General features: G+C 43.6%; 1 protein-coding gene across 1 annotated transcript; it reads right to left on the bottom strand.

The window, feature by feature from the left end:
• Positions 1–15,131: 15,131 nt before the first annotated feature.
• Positions 15,132–16,319, bottom strand: GPR45 (G protein-coupled receptor 45). The gene has a single exon (XM_054585370.1). It carries the CDS (start codon positions 16,248–16,250, stop codon positions 15,132–15,134), a length of 1,119 nt encoding a protein of 372 aa, XP_054441345.1. The 5' UTR covers positions 16,251–16,319.
• Between the last annotated feature and the right edge of the window lie 3,827 nt (positions 16,320–20,146).

The following is a 20,146-nucleotide window of genomic DNA, read 5'->3' as shown; positions in this document are numbered from 1 at the left end:
TGTTTTATGACTGTGTTGAGCAATTAGAACCATCATCAGCCCTTTTTTCCCCTCATTAGGTTTGGTATAACCATTCTAGGTAAAACAGCATTAACTCAGTTGGCATTAATACTCTGGGCAATACTATTTAATTTTGTTAAGTGTTTATCTGCTGTTGCCTGTCAGGTGGGTATTCAGGTGGGGGTGCTGTGCAGGCTGTGGAGCATGGGGCCTGGGCTCAGCAGTGCACTCCCTTCGGGAGTTCAGTGAGTGACCGCGGGTAACACCCTCAAACTGACACCTGTCACACAGCTGGGTAGCCATTGCTTTTTGCTCGATCTCCTTTAGGAACTGTTGTCCTTGCACATCTGTCCTTTGCCCCTGGTTCGGTCCCAAATACACAAGATGTACAAATGTAAACTTGTTGATTTTATTAAAATTCTTTTTATTCTTTGTTCTTTCTGTAGTTTTCTTTTTTATTTTAAATAAAAATTATCTTGATAAAGTGATGGTTTCCATTCACCTGGTACCTAGCCTAAGGAGTTCCAGAACTTACTCATTCATACCTCCCAGCACCTACAGAGGATTTACATGGCCACCCCTTAAATTTTTTGTTATTATTGTACCAAATTTTAAACTGTCCACTTGTGAATTTATCTCCTGCACATTCTTAAATTGCTCCTTGACATACGTTGCCTTCAGATTAATTATGCCCGAAGGAGTTCACAGTGGAGGTTTCTGGTTACTTACATACTTCACCTTGTAGCCAAACACTCTTCAATAAGCCTGCTGCTCCTGCAGTTCCAATCCTGAATATATTCAAAGAATATAACCTTTTAAAAAATATCTCATTTTAAAAGTTTTTTTACCCCCTTTAAACCTTGTTCCTAGAGCTCTTGGAGAAATCCTGTGGAATAACTTTCACAGCACATTCCTGTGTTCTTTTCTTCCGGGGACTGGACTAGCCCTGAGGAGAGGGTGTGTTAACACAGCTGGTAGCCCCTGACTAGTCTAAGGTAGTCTGAATGCTATTCAGGCTGGTAAATTCCAAATATGTATGGGTGATGGTAGGGGTGAGTTGTCATGAGTCATCTGTATTTCAGGTTGAAGAAACTGAGGCAGAGGTTTTTGGGTGATTTTCTTGAAGTTTGAGGCACACCAAGCCAGAACTGTAGTCCCCACCAGCAGGTTTCCCTGCCTGCTGCTCAGCATCCACAAACAGAAGCAAAAACCAAAACCAACCCAGCTTCAAGCAGAAAATCATGCATCAGAAACTTTACTTGTCTTCACATTTCTATATCATTGATGTTGGGCAGTTCATTTGCATATTAGAAATGAAGGGGTGGCGCTTAGGCTTATACACCTGACTGGCCAGGAAGAGGCTGTGGACTCACACTGCCTGTTTGAGTGGCTGAGTGAGAAAAAGAATGAATTGATGTGCTATATGTGTCTGGGAAAGACTGGCTCTTGGCTCGATTAAATGGGCTGTGGCTGTGTTAGGAGTAATTATGTGCTAACTAACACCCCATTTGCTCTTAGCAGACTGTCAGACTCACTATTGAAATGAAAATGTACAAGAATCTAGGCCATATGGACAAGAGGCCCCTCTACCTTCTCGAAAAAGCTGAATGGCTGGAACACCATCTAAAAGCTTGTTAATACTGTGTTCAGAGACAAGCCCTGGAATTAATGAAGCCTGCTTTTCTTTAGCTTGCAGCTGAGAAGGGAAACAGTAGCTATAATTCAGTCAGCAATCTAGAGTGGTAAATTAGTTAAACGAGACATATGGCAAGAAGAGATTAGAAAGCAACACAACTCAACAGACCAAGTGTAACTTGAAAAGTAAAATGTTATTATGAGATGTGGGGAAACCTGGGTGTCACTGGGCTCCAACACATCCAACTGTGGTCCTGGGCGAGTCATATCCTCTAGACATTGTGGTGTCATTTATAGACTAGAGGTGGGGCCGGGTGGTGTCTGAGGACCCTTTAGGCACCACCTGTTCCAAGCAGGGGCAGTCAGGGCAGAGCAGTGCGGATGGTTGAGCCTGTGATACAAATGCTGCCCTTACAGGACCTTGGGTCTCTCAGTGTCTAGCTCAGGAACTGTTACGGGGTCCCCACGGAAGTGTCTGAGCCCTCCCAGGGTGCTATCGTGTTGTTGCAATTATTAGGAAAGTGCTTTTCTGTAGCTTACACCCACTGGTTCCAGAGCTATCATCTGCAACTGTAAGAGGAGTTAGCCTACATGGGCCATTTTCAATAATAAACAGCTGGCTTTCAAGTGCCCCTTTCCTCCAGCATTTTCCACTCTTGGCTGTAAGAATCCCTGTACCTTTTTGCATGTGCTCTGGCTTCCACAGCCCTTCACCATTACAGTTATCTTTCTCTAGAAAATGTTTTTCATTCATTTCACTTGAAATACTAGTTTTCCCAGTTCAGATTCTACTGGTGTTCCACTAAGCTGGGGAGGCAGATTACCAGTGTGAGCTATGACCACAGAGCATGCCGCGTCATTGCTACTCATCTGACGGGCTCATCCAGCCTCTACCTCTGTCTCATTGCCCACTTGTTCATGATTTACCTAGAGCAATGGGAGTGCACAGTAGAACTAGGGCAGTCAGTCCGCCCACACCCCCTTCCCCTCTCTGCGTCAGCACGTTAGAGTAAACCCCAAATCTATTTCTAAATTGCTTTCAATACATTGCTGACTAACAACTATTGACTTGAGCTCATAAATAAATGTAACTGAAATGCTACACCTTGCTTTCTTGAGAGTGAGAGCACAAGACAACATTTCCTCAGTTGTGTTTACACTGCTGAAGACATTTGATTTCAGTTTATTTACAAGAATATATTCACTTTGTGAGTAAACAGAAATTTAGTGCTCTGTCTAAAAGATTATGACATTGCTAATATTCAAATACATTTTCTGTGTATGTCTGCCATTTTCATAAATTTTTTAAATTGTAAAGTATACGCAACATAACTTTGATTTTAACCATTTTTTATTGTACAGTTCAGTGTCATTAAGTGTGTTCATGATGCTGTGAATCATCGCCACCATCCATCTCCAGGAGTTTTTCATGGTCCCACACTGAAGCTCTTTGCCCATTAAACACTAGCTCCCCAGCCGCCCCACCCCTCGTCCCTGGAAAGCACCATTCTACTTTCTATCTCTGAATTTGATAACTCTAAGGATCTCAGATGAAGGGAATCATACAGTATTTGTCTTTTGGTGACTGGCTTATTTCATTTATCATTACCATCAAAATTCATCCATGTTGTAGCATGTGTCAGAATTTCCTTCCTTTAAAAGACAATAATATTCAATTTCTTGGTTTTAGAATAGTGCCCAAAGTGTGTGCACATAGATTATTTGCTTGTGTGTGTTTTATGTAAAACTAGCATTGCTATTTTATATATTCTTACCAACATTTAAAATATAACCCTGTATCAGCCATCTAGAAGTCATCCACTACTGAAAATGGGTTCAAAATCAGTACCTGGTCTTTGTCAACAAGGAAAGGCATAGAGGTTTTCCCATCATGATACGATGCTTGCGCACCTGCAAGATCTGCAGGAAGCTGATTCAGAAACAAGGGCCAGACTAACTTGTAATGAAAAAGCGACCAAAGCACATGTGGCAGGCAAGATGCACTTTTCCAGCAAGCCTCTGAACAAAGATGTGCATGTTTTCTATCATTCTTTCAATTTCCCTTTACACAAACCTCTGTAACATCTTCCAGGAAGGGAAGTAGCATTGCCCAGCCCCAGACCTCTCTCTGGTCATGGCCCTGCCCAAAGGTGGAGCCAGTTGTTACGGCTCCAGTTTCAGTCTTTGAGTAGGTCACTAAACAACATTCAGGGGATGCTGACAGTCTGATGAATCCATATGCTTGGTAAGCAGGGGACATTCTCTTTGCTTTCCTGGGAGAGCAAGAAGGTGACAGCAGGCAGTATATAGACCACACGTGTGTGCATGTGGGTCCAGGTCGGTGAGGGCTGGTGTTCACCACTTCTTGTAAACATGAGAACCAGGGAAAAGAGTGCGGCAGAAAATTACAACCAGCCTCTTTTCTGTCAGCCTCCTTACATCCACTGCGGTAAGGAGTCTTCACGCTGTGGGTTTCTAACATGTTTCTGCACTGCCTTACAGACCTGTGTCTTGGGCAATCCACAGCAAGGCTATCCAAAGACAGGTGGAAGGCTGGGTGTTCTGACATACTGAATGCACATGCACCTTGTACCTTATCATCATGCTCCTGGAACTGGAACTTTCCGCCACTGAACATTAGGTGCAGGACTGTGCCTATTTCCTGTTTGTCCTCAGTTTGCACTTTCTGTAGTAATTTTCAGGTAGTTATGTTTACACAAATACTAGAATATGAGTTGCTCTCTACCACCTGACAGAGAAGATCAGTCATTTCTCACCTGCCATGGCCAGAAAGATGTAAGTCTCCCTACGAGGGAACTGACTGGGGCTGTGCTAAGTGGGGGGTGGCCTGGGTCACAGCCGAAGTGTCTCACTCCCAAGTTTACCATCATGTTCATGCAAAAACGGAACACATTGCTGCAGAAGGAGGCAGCAGAGGGGCTAAAGGCTCACCTTACCAAAAACTGTATTTAATGCTCAAGGGGACAGTTTTCCTTTTCAATTCATGTATTCAGTCATTCATTCATTGATTCCACAACTATACATTGGCAAACTGCTATGTGCCAATCATTGCGTTAAATTCTACAGATAAAATGATGGAAAAGACACATATTATCCTGGCCCTGTTGGATCTCCCCATGGAGACAGTTACAGCTCAGTATGACACACACCCAGCACAGGCAGTGCAGGTAGACCAAAAGCACAGAGGAGGTGCCCCAAGGAAAGTGTTTCAGACAGAGGGATTGGCAGGGCCAAACCTGGAGGCCTCTTTGAAATGGAGAGAAAGAGGCTCAGCTTGCAGGCCAGAGAGCAAGCAGGGGTCAGTGACAGATGAGACTGGAGACTGAAGCTTCTTCCTGGTTCTCAGCAGAAGAGTAGCACAAATGTTTATGCTGTAGAAAGACCACCCGTCCCACCACCCTGAGGACAACCGCTGCCAACATTTCTGACTAGTGTTTTGCTCATTCATCTTGGCTGTTACATAGTTTTTAATGACATAGGAAAGGACCCCCTACTACCACCACCAAAAAGGCTTAATACAAAATGTTTTAGCCAGTTTACTTGGAAAATCCTTTGTTTTAAAATATAGTGTGTTAATAGAACATTCGAGGTATGGTAAGGCCAACAGATCAGGAGACAATTGCCATTGAAAAGATAGTTTATGCTCATGGAATCCCAGAGGTCCTCCTCACAGAGGAGGTGACACACTACTCCACAGGGGCCATGTGAGGAAGCACCAGGTCAGTCAGGAAGCAGAGGGAGAAGGGGAACAGAGAGCAAGAACCTTTATGGTGGTTTCCAGGGAAGGAAGGAATGAGGCAGGTAAGCAGGCTTATGACTGGCTAGTTTGAATGACTTTGGTGGGCTCTGGGGCATAGGTCTGTTCCTGGTTGTCCAGTAGACCAGGCCATGGGAAGATTAGGGCAGGTGCATGGTGGCCTGAAGTGTGAGAGGTGTTTACTCTCTCTAGGAACTAGCTAGCCCTAGGAGAGGCAGTCCCACCAGAGCCAGCAAGGCCTCAGATGTCAAAGCATCAGAACAGGAAATGAAAGACATGGATAATACATCCTCCCAATTAAGCCATGGGCCCCCAGCCACAATTGTGTTCTACTCTGCTTCCCATGACTGAGAACTGAACATAAAAAATTTAATATACTTCTAACAGCAGGTAAGAAAGGATGTCTAAGAGTAAGTAGCATAAGGTGAAAAATGGGAAATAGGGTGGCCTTTAAACCCTTCCTAGGCTCAGACTGCATCGAGATAGACTTCCACTGTATTCTAAGAGTTTCTTGAGTTTGGTTGACTCAAGTTTGCCTGTAGTTGCCAGGAATACTCCTTTCAGCCCAAATTTGTTTTTGAAGAGGTGTAAAATACCCTTAATAGTTGTTTGTTTTATACTTGTTCTATATATAATTAGTGAATATATATTAATTGACCTCAGCCTAGTGAAACTGCAAAGCTCTTCAAGAATGGCTCCTCGGTCACATGCTGTGTGTTTACTCTCCCTGGTACCTTTATACTCCAATTCATAAACCAACTATGGCCCAAAAGAATCTTGGCCCAGCCTTTTGGTGGAAGGCCCATTGGTGGCTAATGGGAATTGTTTCATGGCCTACCCTAAGAGCTTCCATTTTCAGAATTCTTAATCACAGCTGGTTAGAGAATAAAATGCCATGAACTTCCTAAAAAACAATTTTATTAATGGCATCGGAAGCTACCAATTACACTTTTAGGAGTTTACTTTAGGAAAACAATCAGGAACTAGGCAGAAAGATTTATGTCAAGGATGCTCATTACATTTCTAAAAATAGAAAAAAAAGAAAAGGAGCACTTAAGTAACTTACCTTGGGCTACATTCATTCAATGGAGAATTTCCAGCCATTAGAAATGACTTCAAAACATAAACAAACAAACAAAAACCCATAAAAATAGGCTATAATATGTGTATAGTATAATCTGAATTTTGCAAAGGAAAAGATACATGTTTATATGTAACAAAAAAAATACTAGAAAACCTTTAATTTTCTTTATGTTTCACAGTAAAAAAAAAAAAAAATACCTCAAATAAATGCATTAGTTGTTTTCATTTCTACTAGGAGCAAATTACCCCTATAATAAAATGGTCATCCAATAGATGTTATTTTTAAAGCTTTTCTTAAGCCTACAGAATAAAATTCATAAGGATGGAAAATATACCCTTCTTTTACAGATTGTAAATCTAAACTTTAATGAATAATATGACCTCATATCTAGTTAAGAACTTAACTGTATCTGCTTAATTACATTGGTTGAGGAGAAAAAAGCAGAGAAAAATGAAAGAGGGCCACGGGATAAAGAGGATCTGTAGACAGGAGGTTCTGCAGGTTCACACAAATACAGGACAGAGATTTAGACTCTGAGATGAAAACCTTTGGAGCATTACTACTGTGGATAGTGTGGGAAGCCACTAGAAATGCTCATCTAGGCCTGCCTGACAGAATCTCACAAGTGCCCCCAACCACCTGTGCTAGACTTAAGTGGATAAATTTGTGGATGAAAAGGGGCCACATATTATACCTGACCAGCTCAGGAGAGGCCTGTGTGGCAGCCTTATTAACTCAGAGACCTAAAGTAACCACAAAGGTTGGTCTGAAATTAAAACTTCCTAACTAAAAGCAGTTTATGGCAGGTAGTCATATCCTAGACTACAATCATCACAGACAAAAGTCAATCTTTACCTTACTTAAGCCTGTCTATTGTCTTATTTGCATCTACAATAACATAACTTTGGAATATCAAAGTAATTTCCTTTTTCTGGACCCCTGAAAGCACAAATACTGCACCAGAGGGAGACCACAAATCCCCTTATTGTTATTGAGTTAATTGTTGACTGTTAACTATTCTGTACCCACCTATATAAAAGAAATGTGTCTATCATTTTGTTTTTTATCCAATCCCAGAGGATTCCACACCACCCCCCCATCCTGCTTTCCTTTCTCCTGCCTCCCTAATCTATCAACAATGGATTTCATGTAACCCTCCCCTTACACATCCTCTTTTTATTGTGTTGTATAAAATACTTTGCAAAACTGCTATTTTCATCAGTTTGGCCCAGATAAACTCATAAAAATTCTTACAGGTTTGAATGTATCTTACATTGACAAATTTCGGCAGCAATAGGGGTCCCCTTGAAAGGGAGACACTTTCTGAGTAGCCTGGCTTCACTGCTTCCCAAGAGGCCCAGCAAACCCCAGAGAGAATGAGAAGGCTTAAGGAGAAAGAGCCTCCTATTTCCCATATTTCTTCCTTACCTCTGGTCACACTTAAAAAACAAATTAAGCTTTCCATTTTCCTATGTTGATTTAAAAAAAATTAGTCTTGTCTTTTATGGTGAGGTTAGTGATCCTCTTTTCATGGTTTAATAAAACATTCAACATCTTCATGACATTAAAAAATACTGTAACACAGGGATATGGCAGCAGCATTTCAATAAGGAGAAAATGAGAAATAGAGTCCCCAAAGACACTTAATAAGGAGAATCAACCTGTCTTTTAAAAAATGTTTCTAAAAATGAGCTTGGTTATTTTTTCCCTTGACTAGACTGGTTGGCAAAGGGAAAGATGTCAGAGGGAGCAGGGGAGCCCAGAGGAGATGGAGCATGCAGATTCATCACCAGGACTTTGTTCCTATTACCCTCACCTTTGGGGAACTTTAGGAACTTAAACCTGAATACCTTGGAAGGCTGCACCTGCCTATCATTGCCCTGGGGTTCCTGATTGCAGAAGGTAAAGTTCTGGTCACATCTAAGTGTTTCTCATACAGATAAATTCTTTATGTTCCTGTTAGATTAATTAGGAAAAAATCTATCAGTGCAGCAGCCCATCCTGCTTTCCTCTCTGAACCAGGCAATCTCTGGACCCTGTCTTATTCCTAGAACACCATGTCCCATGCTCCTCCAGGATGAAGGGCAAGAGAGCAGGAACTGCCCTCTGAAGTAACCTTGGACACTTGCCCAAATCTCTTACACATACACAGCATGCTTCTGTGTTCAGACATCCTTTTGTTCTTATAGAATCCAGGTGCTAATCTCCCAGCTAGGATGGGAAGCCCTCCTTTTCCTTGAATAGTTAAATAGCCACAACCTGCTCCTACTCTGTGGGGGTCTTCCTTACCACTGGCAAACATTCTCCATCTTTACATAGACAAAGCTTTGAAATTATACTCTTTCCTGACTTCCGGCCAAGACGGAGGCATAGGCAGATACACTTTGCCACCTCACAGAGCCAAAAGAAGGACAACAACAAATTTAAAAACAAAAAATAACCTGAACTGCCAGAAAATCAGAACTGTATGGAAATCTGACAACCAAGAAGTTAAAGATGAAACATTCATCCAGACTGGTAGGAGAGGAGGAGGTGGGCAGCCAGGGGGAAGAGGACATGCAGTGAGATGGGGCAGTCCCACATTTGTGTGTGGATAAACAAGGAGGAACAGCTTGGAGTGAGACAGACCATGCAACCTAAGGTTCCAATGCAGGAAAAGAAAGTCTCAAAACCTCTGGCTGTAAAAACCTGTGGGGGATGCAGCAGTGGGAGAAACTCCAAGCCTCACACAACCCACCCACCCGGGAGTCAGCAATAGAAGGGTCCAACTAACTTGGGGGTAGCATAACAGGCTTGCTGAGACCAAAAAAAAAAAAAATGTAGCCCAGAGGAAAGAACAGATTAAAGCTCCAAAAATAGAACTAAGCGATGAAGAGACAGGCAACCTATCAGGTACACAGTTCAAAACACTGGTAATTAAGCTGCTCTCAGAAATGGTTGAGAATGGTAACAAAATGGAGGGAAAAGTGAAAGCTTTGCAGAGTGAAATAAAGCAAAATATACAGGGAACCAACAGTGAAGGGAAGGAAACCGGGAATCAGATCAATGATTTGGAGCAGAAGAAAGAAACAAACATTAAACCAGAACAGAATGAAGAAATAAGAATTCGAAAAAAGTGAGGAGAGGCTTAAGAATCTCTGGGACAACTTGAAATGCTCCGACATCCGAATCATAGGGGTGCCAGAAGGAGAAGAGGAAGAGCACAAAATTGAAAACTTATTTGAAAAAAAATGGAGAACTTCCCCAAACTGGCAAAGGAAATTGACTTCCAGGAGATCCAGGAAGCTCAGAGAGTCCCAAAGAAGTTGGAACCAAGGAAGCACACACCAAAGCACAGCATAATTCCATTACCCAAGATTAAAGACAAGGAGAGAATCTTAAAAGCAGCAAGAGAAAAGGAGAGAGTTACATACAAAGGAGTGCCCATAAGACTATCAGCTGATTTCTGAAAAGAAACTTTGCAGGCAAGAAGGAGCTAGAAAGAAGTATTCAAAGTCATGGAAGACAAGCACCTACATCCAAGATTACTCTATCCAGCAAAGCTGTCATTTAGAATGGAAGGGCAGATAAAGTGCTTCCCAGATAAGGTCAAGTTAAAGGAGGTCATCATCACCAAGCCCTTATTATATGAAATGTTAAAGGGGCTTATCTAAGAAAAAGATAAAAATCTATGAACAGTGAAATGACAACAAACTCACAACTATCGACAACTGAACCTAAAGAAAACAAAAACAAACTAAGCAAACAACTAGAACAAAGACAGAATCACATAAATGGAGATCAGAAGGGAGGAGAAGCGGGGAGAATAGGGGAAAAGGTACAGGGAATAAGAAGCATAAATAGTAGGTACGAAATAGACGGGGGAAGTTAAGAATAGAATAGGAAATGGAGAAGCCAGAGAACTTACATATACGACCCATGGACATGAGCTAAGGGGAGGGTGGAATGCTGGTGGGAGTGGGGGTGCAGATGGAGGGGAATAAAAGGGTGAGAAAAATATGGGACAACTGTAATAGCATAATTAATAAAAAAATATATTTTAAAAAAGAAAAATTATACTTTTTTCTTTAACATAATCAAATTATCAGGCAAAGTTGTCTCAATTGCTGTTGACTTTGTTTTAAATAGTAATTTTTTCCTTATTTAGCAAAGTCGATCCTATTGTGGCTGCAAATATTCAAATTGTTTATCTTTCGCCTCTCACATCTTTTGCATCTAAAAGGTTAAATGTGATGACCTACTCCTTGGCACAGGCATAAATGCTTGCAGTTTCTGTATCTAGAAGCAGGTGCCCTGTACACTGGGGGCTAGAGGTAAAGGGAGAGGCAGCCATCTTGGGTTGATGTGACAGAGATGTGTTTACTGTGCAATGAGAAAAGACTCATTGATGAAATTGTACTTAGAACTTAAGACTAGGTATCTGTAGTGCGATGTCTTGGCAGAGATGGCTGGAAATCCCCCAAATCCTCTTCCTCTCCTTCTGAGCCAGGCATATGGCTGCCTGGCTCTCAACTCCATCTCCCTGCCTCCTTTGCAGCTGTGCAGTCACAGGATTCAGCTCCTGACCAGTGGAGCCCAGGGGAGTGTGGTGAGTTTTTCCCCACTGCTACTCCATACCATTTCCTCCCCTCAGGAGCCAGAATACATATCTGGCTGCAGCCAGGATTCACCAGAAACATGAGGACAAGGAGCTGGGAGACAGTGGGAAACAAGAAGGGGTGAGGAACGAGTCCTGAGCCACTTCCTGAGCAGAGAACCTGCCTACGTGCTCTGGACTTTAATGAGAGGGGAAACGAGGTTATTTTTTTTAAGCTTCTTTAGAGTTGGGTGTCTGCTATGATAGCCTTACCCTTTTACCCTAATCCACAATCTTTTCTCCATCGAGCCTCCATACATTCTCAGCTCTCAACCCTACAGATGCAGAACCACCCTCAGAGTAGCAGGATGTGCACTGCAGATTGCCTTCCTGGCAAAACAGGGTTGCACTCACCCATCCATCCCAGGCTCCTAGCAGCCCTGAGAGGCCAACTTATAGCCCTGAGAGAATTTCAAATGCAATCAGTGCTGCAGTTCAGACCATCGAGAATTTTGCTCTTTAAAGTCAAATCCATGCTCCTGATTTTAGGGGATGCTGTGCTCTTATCAACTGAACCCTGAAATCATATGACCACATGGGAGTGAGGAAAGGAACTGAACAGCCAGTTTCAGAAACAAATTGCTACCCTTGCTCCCCAAAAGACAAAATTGACAGTACAACTGTGATAATTATTGCTACCATATATGTAGCCTCTACCATGGCCCAGGTGTGGGACTATGTCCTTTATACACATTATGTCATTTATTCCTCACTGAGCCATCTGAGTGAAAGTATTCACATCACCTAGAAGATGAAATAGGGCACAAAATCACTTGCATGGAATCACAGAGAAAGCGTGGTGGCCCTGGTTTTAGGGAGTGCATACCCTTTTGGCTCTATCACCTAGGCATTTCCATAAGAGCAAAACCCTGGTGCTGGGCACCCTGAGACTTCAGGTGCTCTGGGTGTCAGGGCTGCTGACTGCATGAGCAAGAGGGGCAGGGCAACACTGTAAATTCTAAACTAGCAGGTTTTTAGTCCAAAAAAAAAGTATGCGCTGTAAATCATGTTCAGGGAAGGCACATCCAGGGCTCGGAACAGTAAAGTAGGAATTGATCTAGATTTTTGTCATTTATCTTGGTTGTCAGAATGTCCTAGAGACTCTTTACTTTGATTTCACCCCAACAGCAGGGACCCAGATTCAAGATGAAAACGTAATGGGTTTTCAGGGCTAGTCAGAATTAGGATGACACTTCTGAGACTTATTCATGTCTTGTTTTCTAAAGCTAGATTTTCCCAAGGGACCCAAGGGCCAACCTCCTGGATAGTTATTACTGTGGCCTCCCCCAAGGTCCCCATAAAGCAATTCGGGTGCCCAAGTTTTGGGTGACTCCAGGCCTAAAGAAGAGATTAAAAACAAAAAAAAACGAAGCAGCGGTTGCCCTACAAACCTCACAGAAGGGGACAAGAACTCAGTGTTCAACATTTTAGGAAAGTAGAGTTTGTGAAAGCTTCAGTGAGGCCAGAGAGAATTCTGAAGGTGACACACTGAAAGTCGGAGCTGAAGGCTCACTGGTTGCAGTTACTTAGCAGGGCTGCGACTGAAAAAAAATGCCGGCGGGCACCCCAGTACTGACCCCATTGCTCCAACAGTCTCCCAGTTGTCTTCTTATCATCAATGTCCATCTTTAGTCATTCCAGTTTGGTTAGTAACAGACAGGTTCTAGATTTCCTAAAGTTGTTGTCTTAGAAGACTTTGGACTCCAGATTTTTGGCTTACTATTCATGGTCTTAGTGCTAATTTTGGCAAGAGTATAGTCTTATACACAGAAAGAGCAATAATACTTTATTTAAAATATATACAAAATTATTACTTCAAAACATATATTACTATCCAACATACATCATATAACACTGATTGATATAAATTTTGGTACCTTCATTCATTCAGTTTTGTGATTTCTCTTTCACCCAAGGCTCCGGAGGAACATTTTATTAAATGCCCACCAGAGAGGATATGCCCACTGGCCTGGTCCCCTTGGTGGTCTGGCTGTGCTCTTGGACACCACTAAGGCTGTGCAACTGCCTCATGGGAGCTGAAAGCAAACCCGGACCTTGCTGGGGGCACTTGGGACACAGAATTGATGGGGCCCATCTTAATCAATCACATCCCAATTGCCCATCTTCTTTCTCTCTGCATCTGGGTATAAAAGGAGGATAAAGTTAGGGAGAAAAGGTATCAATTATTCTCTCAAAAAATCCTCCCCAGGGCTTAGATAACATAAATTATGTTCTCTGTAATTCCTGGTGTTTTCCTGCTTCTGTCACCAATACCGCAGTACGCGAACATGAGAAATGGAGCTGGAGTCTTAATACAACCTTGCAAAGAAAAAAAGAGGAGAAACAAAAACGAAGCATCTGTGTTTTTAGGCCAAATTTGAGTTATGATGATCTTGAGCTGAATTGAACAACTGCTTTTGGGCACAGCCTGTGCCTTATTCATCACTTCTTGTCCCACAGTTCCTTTCATCTGGTAGGCACTTAATAAGGGCTCATTGCTTGGATACATAAATGAATTCAGAGGGTCTTGTGACTACATGTAGACAATATACACATTTTAGAATCGGAGTGTTTGAGAGATGAAAAGGACGTTGGAAATCATCTAGACCTGCTTCCTCACTTGGTAAATGGGAAAACTGAGGTCCAGAGAAGTTATTTGAAATGAACAAGGTCACAACTAGTTCCTATTAGAGTTATATTTGGAATCAGATTTTCTGAATTTCTTCTTAAATTTCCAGCTTTCTTCAGATCTGAATCTGTCAAGAGAGCTTCATGGACTTAGTGGTGTGCCTTAAACTCAGGAATGTCAACCCCATGTCAGAAGCTCCCACTGGTAATGGGTGGCCCTTGGCATAGTGGCTGAGGGTACAGCACAAGCAGAAAAGTCCATTCTAGGCAGCTTCACTCCTAGGATCCTAGTCCTGCCTGGGCTCAGAGGACCAAGACCCTAGGTAGGGGCCCAGAGGACAGCATCAGAATGAGGTAGGAGGAGCACAGAGATCCATGGGGACTGCCAGCAGGTCGGGTGTCTGGCACACCCCTGCCAGCAGTTCCAGTGCTAAAGTGGATACGGCAGCTCAGAGGCTACAGCCTCAGTGTTGAGGGGAATCATGTAAACAAAGCCCGCTGACCACTTCTGAAATGGAAAGCTACAAATACTTGCTGAAAAGATGAATTATAAGAGGATGGTTTTTTTTGTCACTGGAAGGGGTGGAATGAAAACAATGAGGGGCATGGGGACCAGCGAGGTAAGAAAAGAGGCAGAAGGACTGTCATGGCAGACAGGGAGGACAAAGGGCTTCCAGGTGCAGGGATAGGGTGGGCTGTGCAGAGAGGAGGGGTAGGGCACATACGTGGCACACAGGTGGGCTTGCCTTCTCAGCTGAGCTGCACCTGAACCACCCCTCCCACATGTCAGACTGGGAACTAAGAAGCACAGGGGCTCACTCTGCTCTCCAGAGTGATTTTGGTTTATAGGAAGGATGATTTAGCATGGTCATAAATGCACATCTGATCAATGTAAAGAACATGCATGTCTCCTTATATACTGCAGACGTAAGTGCCACTGAAGAATGCTGGCATCAAATAAAGTAAATGCTAAACAGTGAGATGATACCTGCTTGGGTTGCTCATCTCAGAATATGGCACCACGGGGTTTATCTTAAGCAGAGCCTTCGTCCTGCCCCACACTCAACCAACCTCATTCCCTCCACTCCTCTTCCCTAACTTTCTGCCCACCTCCTTCACTTCCCCACCCATTTTCCAGTGTCCTAACTACTTTCCAATCTCTATCAGACACACACCCTGCAGCAAGAAACAGAAATAGCTCATCTTGCAAACACAGGAGCTGTAGCTCACCTGGTCACAAATGAGTACCTTTGTGCCTAAATGGCCTCCACAAAATATCAACTAGAACTCAAGTGCCAGGAAGCAGAACAGAAGGACAGATAGCACCTGGCCCAGTCCCCATGTGCTTCCTCCAATCCATCTGCCTCTCCCTAGACAGCAGACTGGTTTTCATTGCACGTGTAGATGGTACTTGGTTGGATTCTCCTTCGGATCCTCTCAGGCACTCTGGGGAGGATTTGGAAAGTCTGGGGCAGCAACTCTATGCAGGCCTCGCGGAATTTTTTGATCCTCCAGCAGTAGACGATGGGGTTGAAGACAGACTTGATGTAGCTGAGCCATAGGACGCAGGAGCTGGTGATGTAGAAGGAGGGGCTGCAGTAGAACCTCCTGCTGAACACTGACAGGAGGCTGAAGACTGAGTGAGGCAGCCAGCACAGTGAAAAGCCCACAAAGAGGATGAGGATGGTAGTGAAGGCCTTGGTTTTGAAACTCAAGTCCAGGCTGACCTGCTGCTGCCGCTGGAGCCGCCTCAGGCCGGCCCTGGTGAGCTGCCTCAGGTCCAGGCTGTCAGACTGGTTGTGGACGCGAATGGTGTTCTTCCGGACTGTGTGCAGGATGCACAGGTAGGCACACAGCATGATGCCAAAGGGCACAAAGAACACAGCCACCACCAGCGTTACCACGTAGGCACGGCCGGCCAGAAACTCCGTGTAGCCCAGCACGCACTGGGGGGCCCGTGCTGGCACCTCCACAATGGTCCAGCTGGCCAGTGAAGGAGCCGAGACACAGAAGGACAGTGCCCAGGACACGGCGATGATCACTTTGGCCCTCTGCGGGTTCAGCTTGTCCTGGCGTTGGACGATGATGAGAAAGCGGTCCACACTGATGATGAGCAGGATAGCCACGCCCTCCAGAACAAAAAACCAGTATAGAGTGGCTGAGAGCCGGCAAAAATAATCCCCAAAGTGCCAGTGGACGGTGATCAGGGTGACAGCAGTGAAGGGCATGCAGCACAAGGACAGCATGATGTCGGAGAAGGCCAGTGTGGCCAGCAACAGGTTGATGGCTGAACGCATGGCTGGCCTCTGATACACGATGATGCAGACGACAGAATTGCCGAGGAATCCGACCACAATCATCAGCATCATGATAACTGCCAAGCACACCCGGAGGGGTGCAGCTGGCAGGGTCACACCAGAGTCTGACACGTTGCTTCCGTTCAGCAGCAGGTATTCAAAAGTCTCAATGGACGTGTGGTTACAGGACATCGTGGAGAAGGGCTTGGGGTCCAGACAACCACACTTGGAAGGGCTCCCCTCAGCGCTTTGGTGGCTGCCGTTTTTTGTGGGCTGCCTGCATCCTCCCAGATGTCTTGAATTTCTAGGGTCTTGGAATGGTCCAGAGAAACATCTTTCTTTGGGAGCATTAGCCAGGATTCGTGATTCATCAGTCACATCCACACCATCTCTGGGACAACTGATGGTGTCCACAGCTTCCTTGTTGGACACCCTGCCACCTGGAGCAAAGGAGAGCACGGAAAAGAAGGGAGTCAGACTTTCCAACATGTGTGGAATATAGCAGCATTGAACTTTTGCAGGTATTTTAAACACTTAAATGGAGAGAAAAGTGACTCATTTACTTACCATTTGGGGCAAAGTTTGCTATTCACAAATACTATAAGTGTTGTCAAGTAACCCAGGGAAACCTAATTAGACCTCCTTTGCAGGGATTAGGAAGAGAATACTTTGTAATCAACATTTACATAATAGCCTGTATTTAATAACTTGAGTTATAAGCAACCTGACAGAATAAAGTTTTGGACAAGACAACTTCCTTTAGAATACTAGTTCCATGAGGTCTGGGAGTTTTGTATGTGCCCTGCTTCTCTGTCTCCCCAGCACCTAGAGAACAGGGCCTGGAACCTAGCAGGTGCCTAGCAGATGTTTGTTTAGTAGATGAATCCATGGCAGTTGATGCTGCTACTATAATATTTATTTAGCTTTATTTTGAGATAAATGTAGGTTCACATGCAGTTGTAAGACATACCTGGTCTAGATCCTGTGTATCCTTTATCGAGCGTTTTTTAACAGCAACATCTTGAGTAACTAGGGCCATCACACTATTGTTTTTGGAAACACTGCTGGAAAGAAGGAAACTCTCCCCAGAGATGAACTCTTCTAAAAGATGATAATACAGTCAAAACTCAATTCTGAAACATCTTGGTTCTTGAACAATTTAGTCTTGAACAAGTTGTTCACAGAAAAAAAAAATGCCTCGCTTGTCAGTCATGCATCTTTCAGGCAACAAGCAAAGGATATTGGGTTTTTGAACGTATTGCTTCTCAGTTGTCTGGAATGAATTAAGTTAAGAAATGGAGGTTCCACTGTAATTGCAATTTTGTTTCTCATAGATGTGGCAATAATGGTGTTCAGTAGCTTAGGCCTAGAGTCAGATTGCCTGGGCTGTGTGAAATACAGCCTCCACCACTTACCTATCACTAGACAACTTCTGGCAGGCTGTCTAATATCTGCTAGTGGGTGTGAGCTCCTCATGTGTAACATATGAATAATAATTAGGCCTACTTACAGAGGAGCTGCAAAGATTAGAAGAAAGAATACCCATAAAGTAATTTCACCAGGGATCATAGATAGTACTCAGTAAACCTTAACATTTGAGCCCTGAGGCAAATCAATTGCACTGTTACAATAGCTACTATTTAACTTATGTGTGATACACATGTCCACTCAGCATATGTTTTAGACCTACCAACAGGTGAACCAGCTCCACCAGAGTGAGGATGTTTTATAGTACTTTTCCCACCCCCTCACCCCACCATTTCCAATATAGCTGCTAGGATTAGCCAGCCAGCCCAAGGGCACCTAATCCACCATCTGGCCCATGAAACTAGAGCTGAAAGGCTCTCATTCACTCAGCTAGAAACCTGAACTAGGAAATATTGAGTAACTAAAGCAGCTACCCTGAGGTATCTGACAAAGGGATTTATAGAAAAAAGCTTTGGTTGGGGTATTAACAGTGGAGGAGTGAATGGAAGTCACACTGACCTCCTCCCAGGACCAATTTGGAATTACAATTAAATTGTGGAGAGACCACCTGGAACAAATAACTGAACAATAGCAAGAAAGGAGCCTTATAACCGCAGACAGACAGAAAATTAGCTTTAGTACAACCTAACTGGTAAGGAGTATGGTAGAGAAGGCAGGCAGGGCACCCATGGGTGGCAGCACCAGAAGGATATTGAAATGGCCAGTTGGATCCCCCTGAGAGCAGGGTCTAAACCATAAGTAGGGATCTCCAGCCTCCAGCACGAGAGCCCAAGAAGTACACAGATAACAGCCAGCTGTGAAAAGCGGCAGGGTTGCTCTTTGCCAGAGACGGGTGGCTGGAGACACAAAGAGCTGTTTAAAGGGTCAACGCATAGATTTTTGTTTGTAGCCACTTACCCTGGGCTTCAGCAAAGGTGGGGGCAATGTGGGCAAGAGACACCTGAGGAGAAACTGGGGAAGGAGGCTTTGGGGGAAAGAACAGGGAGTGTAGCCGGTGGGATCCCAGTACTGACTCATCCCCCGATATGGCAGCAGCCATCTTGCTCAGGCAGACCACTCCCCTGATCAACAGCAGCTTGAGAGGACACAATAGCCCCACCCCCAGAAGGGACTCTGTCCTCATCCTGTGGTGCCTAAGCCTAACTGCTGAGTGCAAAGTGACTAGAGTGACAACTAAAGGAGACAGCTACAAACAGTAGGTTCCTGGAAGTCTCAAACAGGCTGCCTAAGATCAGACAGGGTCAACATCTGACATCATCAGAGGTAAATCCAGAAAGAAAAAACAGAGGTAAATACTAGAGGCTACCTAGATGATATCCACTGTGGTCTTCTCCATGATTTGTAATATTTTCTTTACTACATAGCTTTTCGATGTCCATTTTGAGCCTATCAGGTTTGTGGATATTAAGTCATTAGATTTTATACTAATAGTTTATTTCTCTCCTTTCTTATAATAGTCTTAATCTCTTTACAGCCTCATTAATACTGGTTTATTCAGTGTTGATAGTGGGATTGCAGGGAAGAGTTATTTTTTGTGGATGTGGGTTTGTTTCCTGGACTTTGTGGTTTTCTGGCAGCACCTGCGCAAAAACATACAAGACGTGATGGGCAGAGTGACCCTCAGTCAGCCAGCTGGAGGGAAAGACCCACCAAAGAATGACCAGACAACAATAAAAACCCAACTTCTAGGGAGCCAACATAAATGGCATAAAAGACATCCAAAGAGCAAGTTCAGGAGATCAAGGAGACTGCACCACTGAATCTCACAGGTCTCCTACCATAGAAGTTCACACCACAAAGTCAAGGAGTCAAGACAGAGCAATTTAAGAAACAGAAGCAAAAAAGAAGAGTCCCACAAATAATGAGAAGACAAAGAAACACCCCTCAGTCGAAGGGAAAGGAGGAATTCCCAGAAAGAGAATTAAGTGAAAGAAAGGCAAGTAAGCTATCATATATCAAATTCAGAACAATGGTTATAAGGAAGCTCAGTGACCTCAGTAAGCTCAGGGACAATTACTAAAAACTACAGGGAAACTATGAGGAACTTACTGCAAACTATATCAGCATGAAAAAAGACATAGAAACTATCAATAAGAGACAAGAGGAAATAAAAAAATACAATTTCTGAATTGAAGAACATGGTAGAAGGAATCAAAAGCAGGCTAGATGAAGCAGTAGACCAAATCACAAGCTAGAAGATGAGGTGGAAAAAAGCTCCCAGAAAGAGCAAGACAATGAAAAAAGACTAAAAAAGAATGAAGAGGTGTTATGCAGGACAACCTGAAAGGTAATAATATCTGTATACTAGGGATACCAGAAGGAGAAGGAGAGGAGCAAGGGATAGGGAACCTGTTTGAAAAAGTAATGATGGAACACTTCCTTAATTTGAGGAGAGAAGAAGTCACACAAGTCGAGGAAGCACAGAAAGTCCCATTCAAGAGGAACCCAAAGAGGCCTACTCCAAGACACATCATAATTAAAATGGCAGATATCAGAGACAAAGAGAGAATACTAAAGGCAGCAATGGAGAAACAGGTAGTAACATATAAGGGAGCCCTGTTAGGGCTAGCAACTGACTTCTCAACAGAAACACAATAAGC

This window comes from Pteronotus mesoamericanus, unplaced genomic scaffold (genome assembly GCF_021234165.1).
Source record: "Pteronotus mesoamericanus isolate MK-2021 breed Mesoamerican mustached bat unplaced genomic scaffold, CSHL_Meso_final contig_121, whole genome shotgun sequence".
Lineage (NCBI taxonomy): Eukaryota > Metazoa > Chordata > Mammalia > Chiroptera > Mormoopidae > Pteronotus > Pteronotus mesoamericanus.
This window is presented reverse-complemented; position numbering and strand designations above follow the sequence as displayed.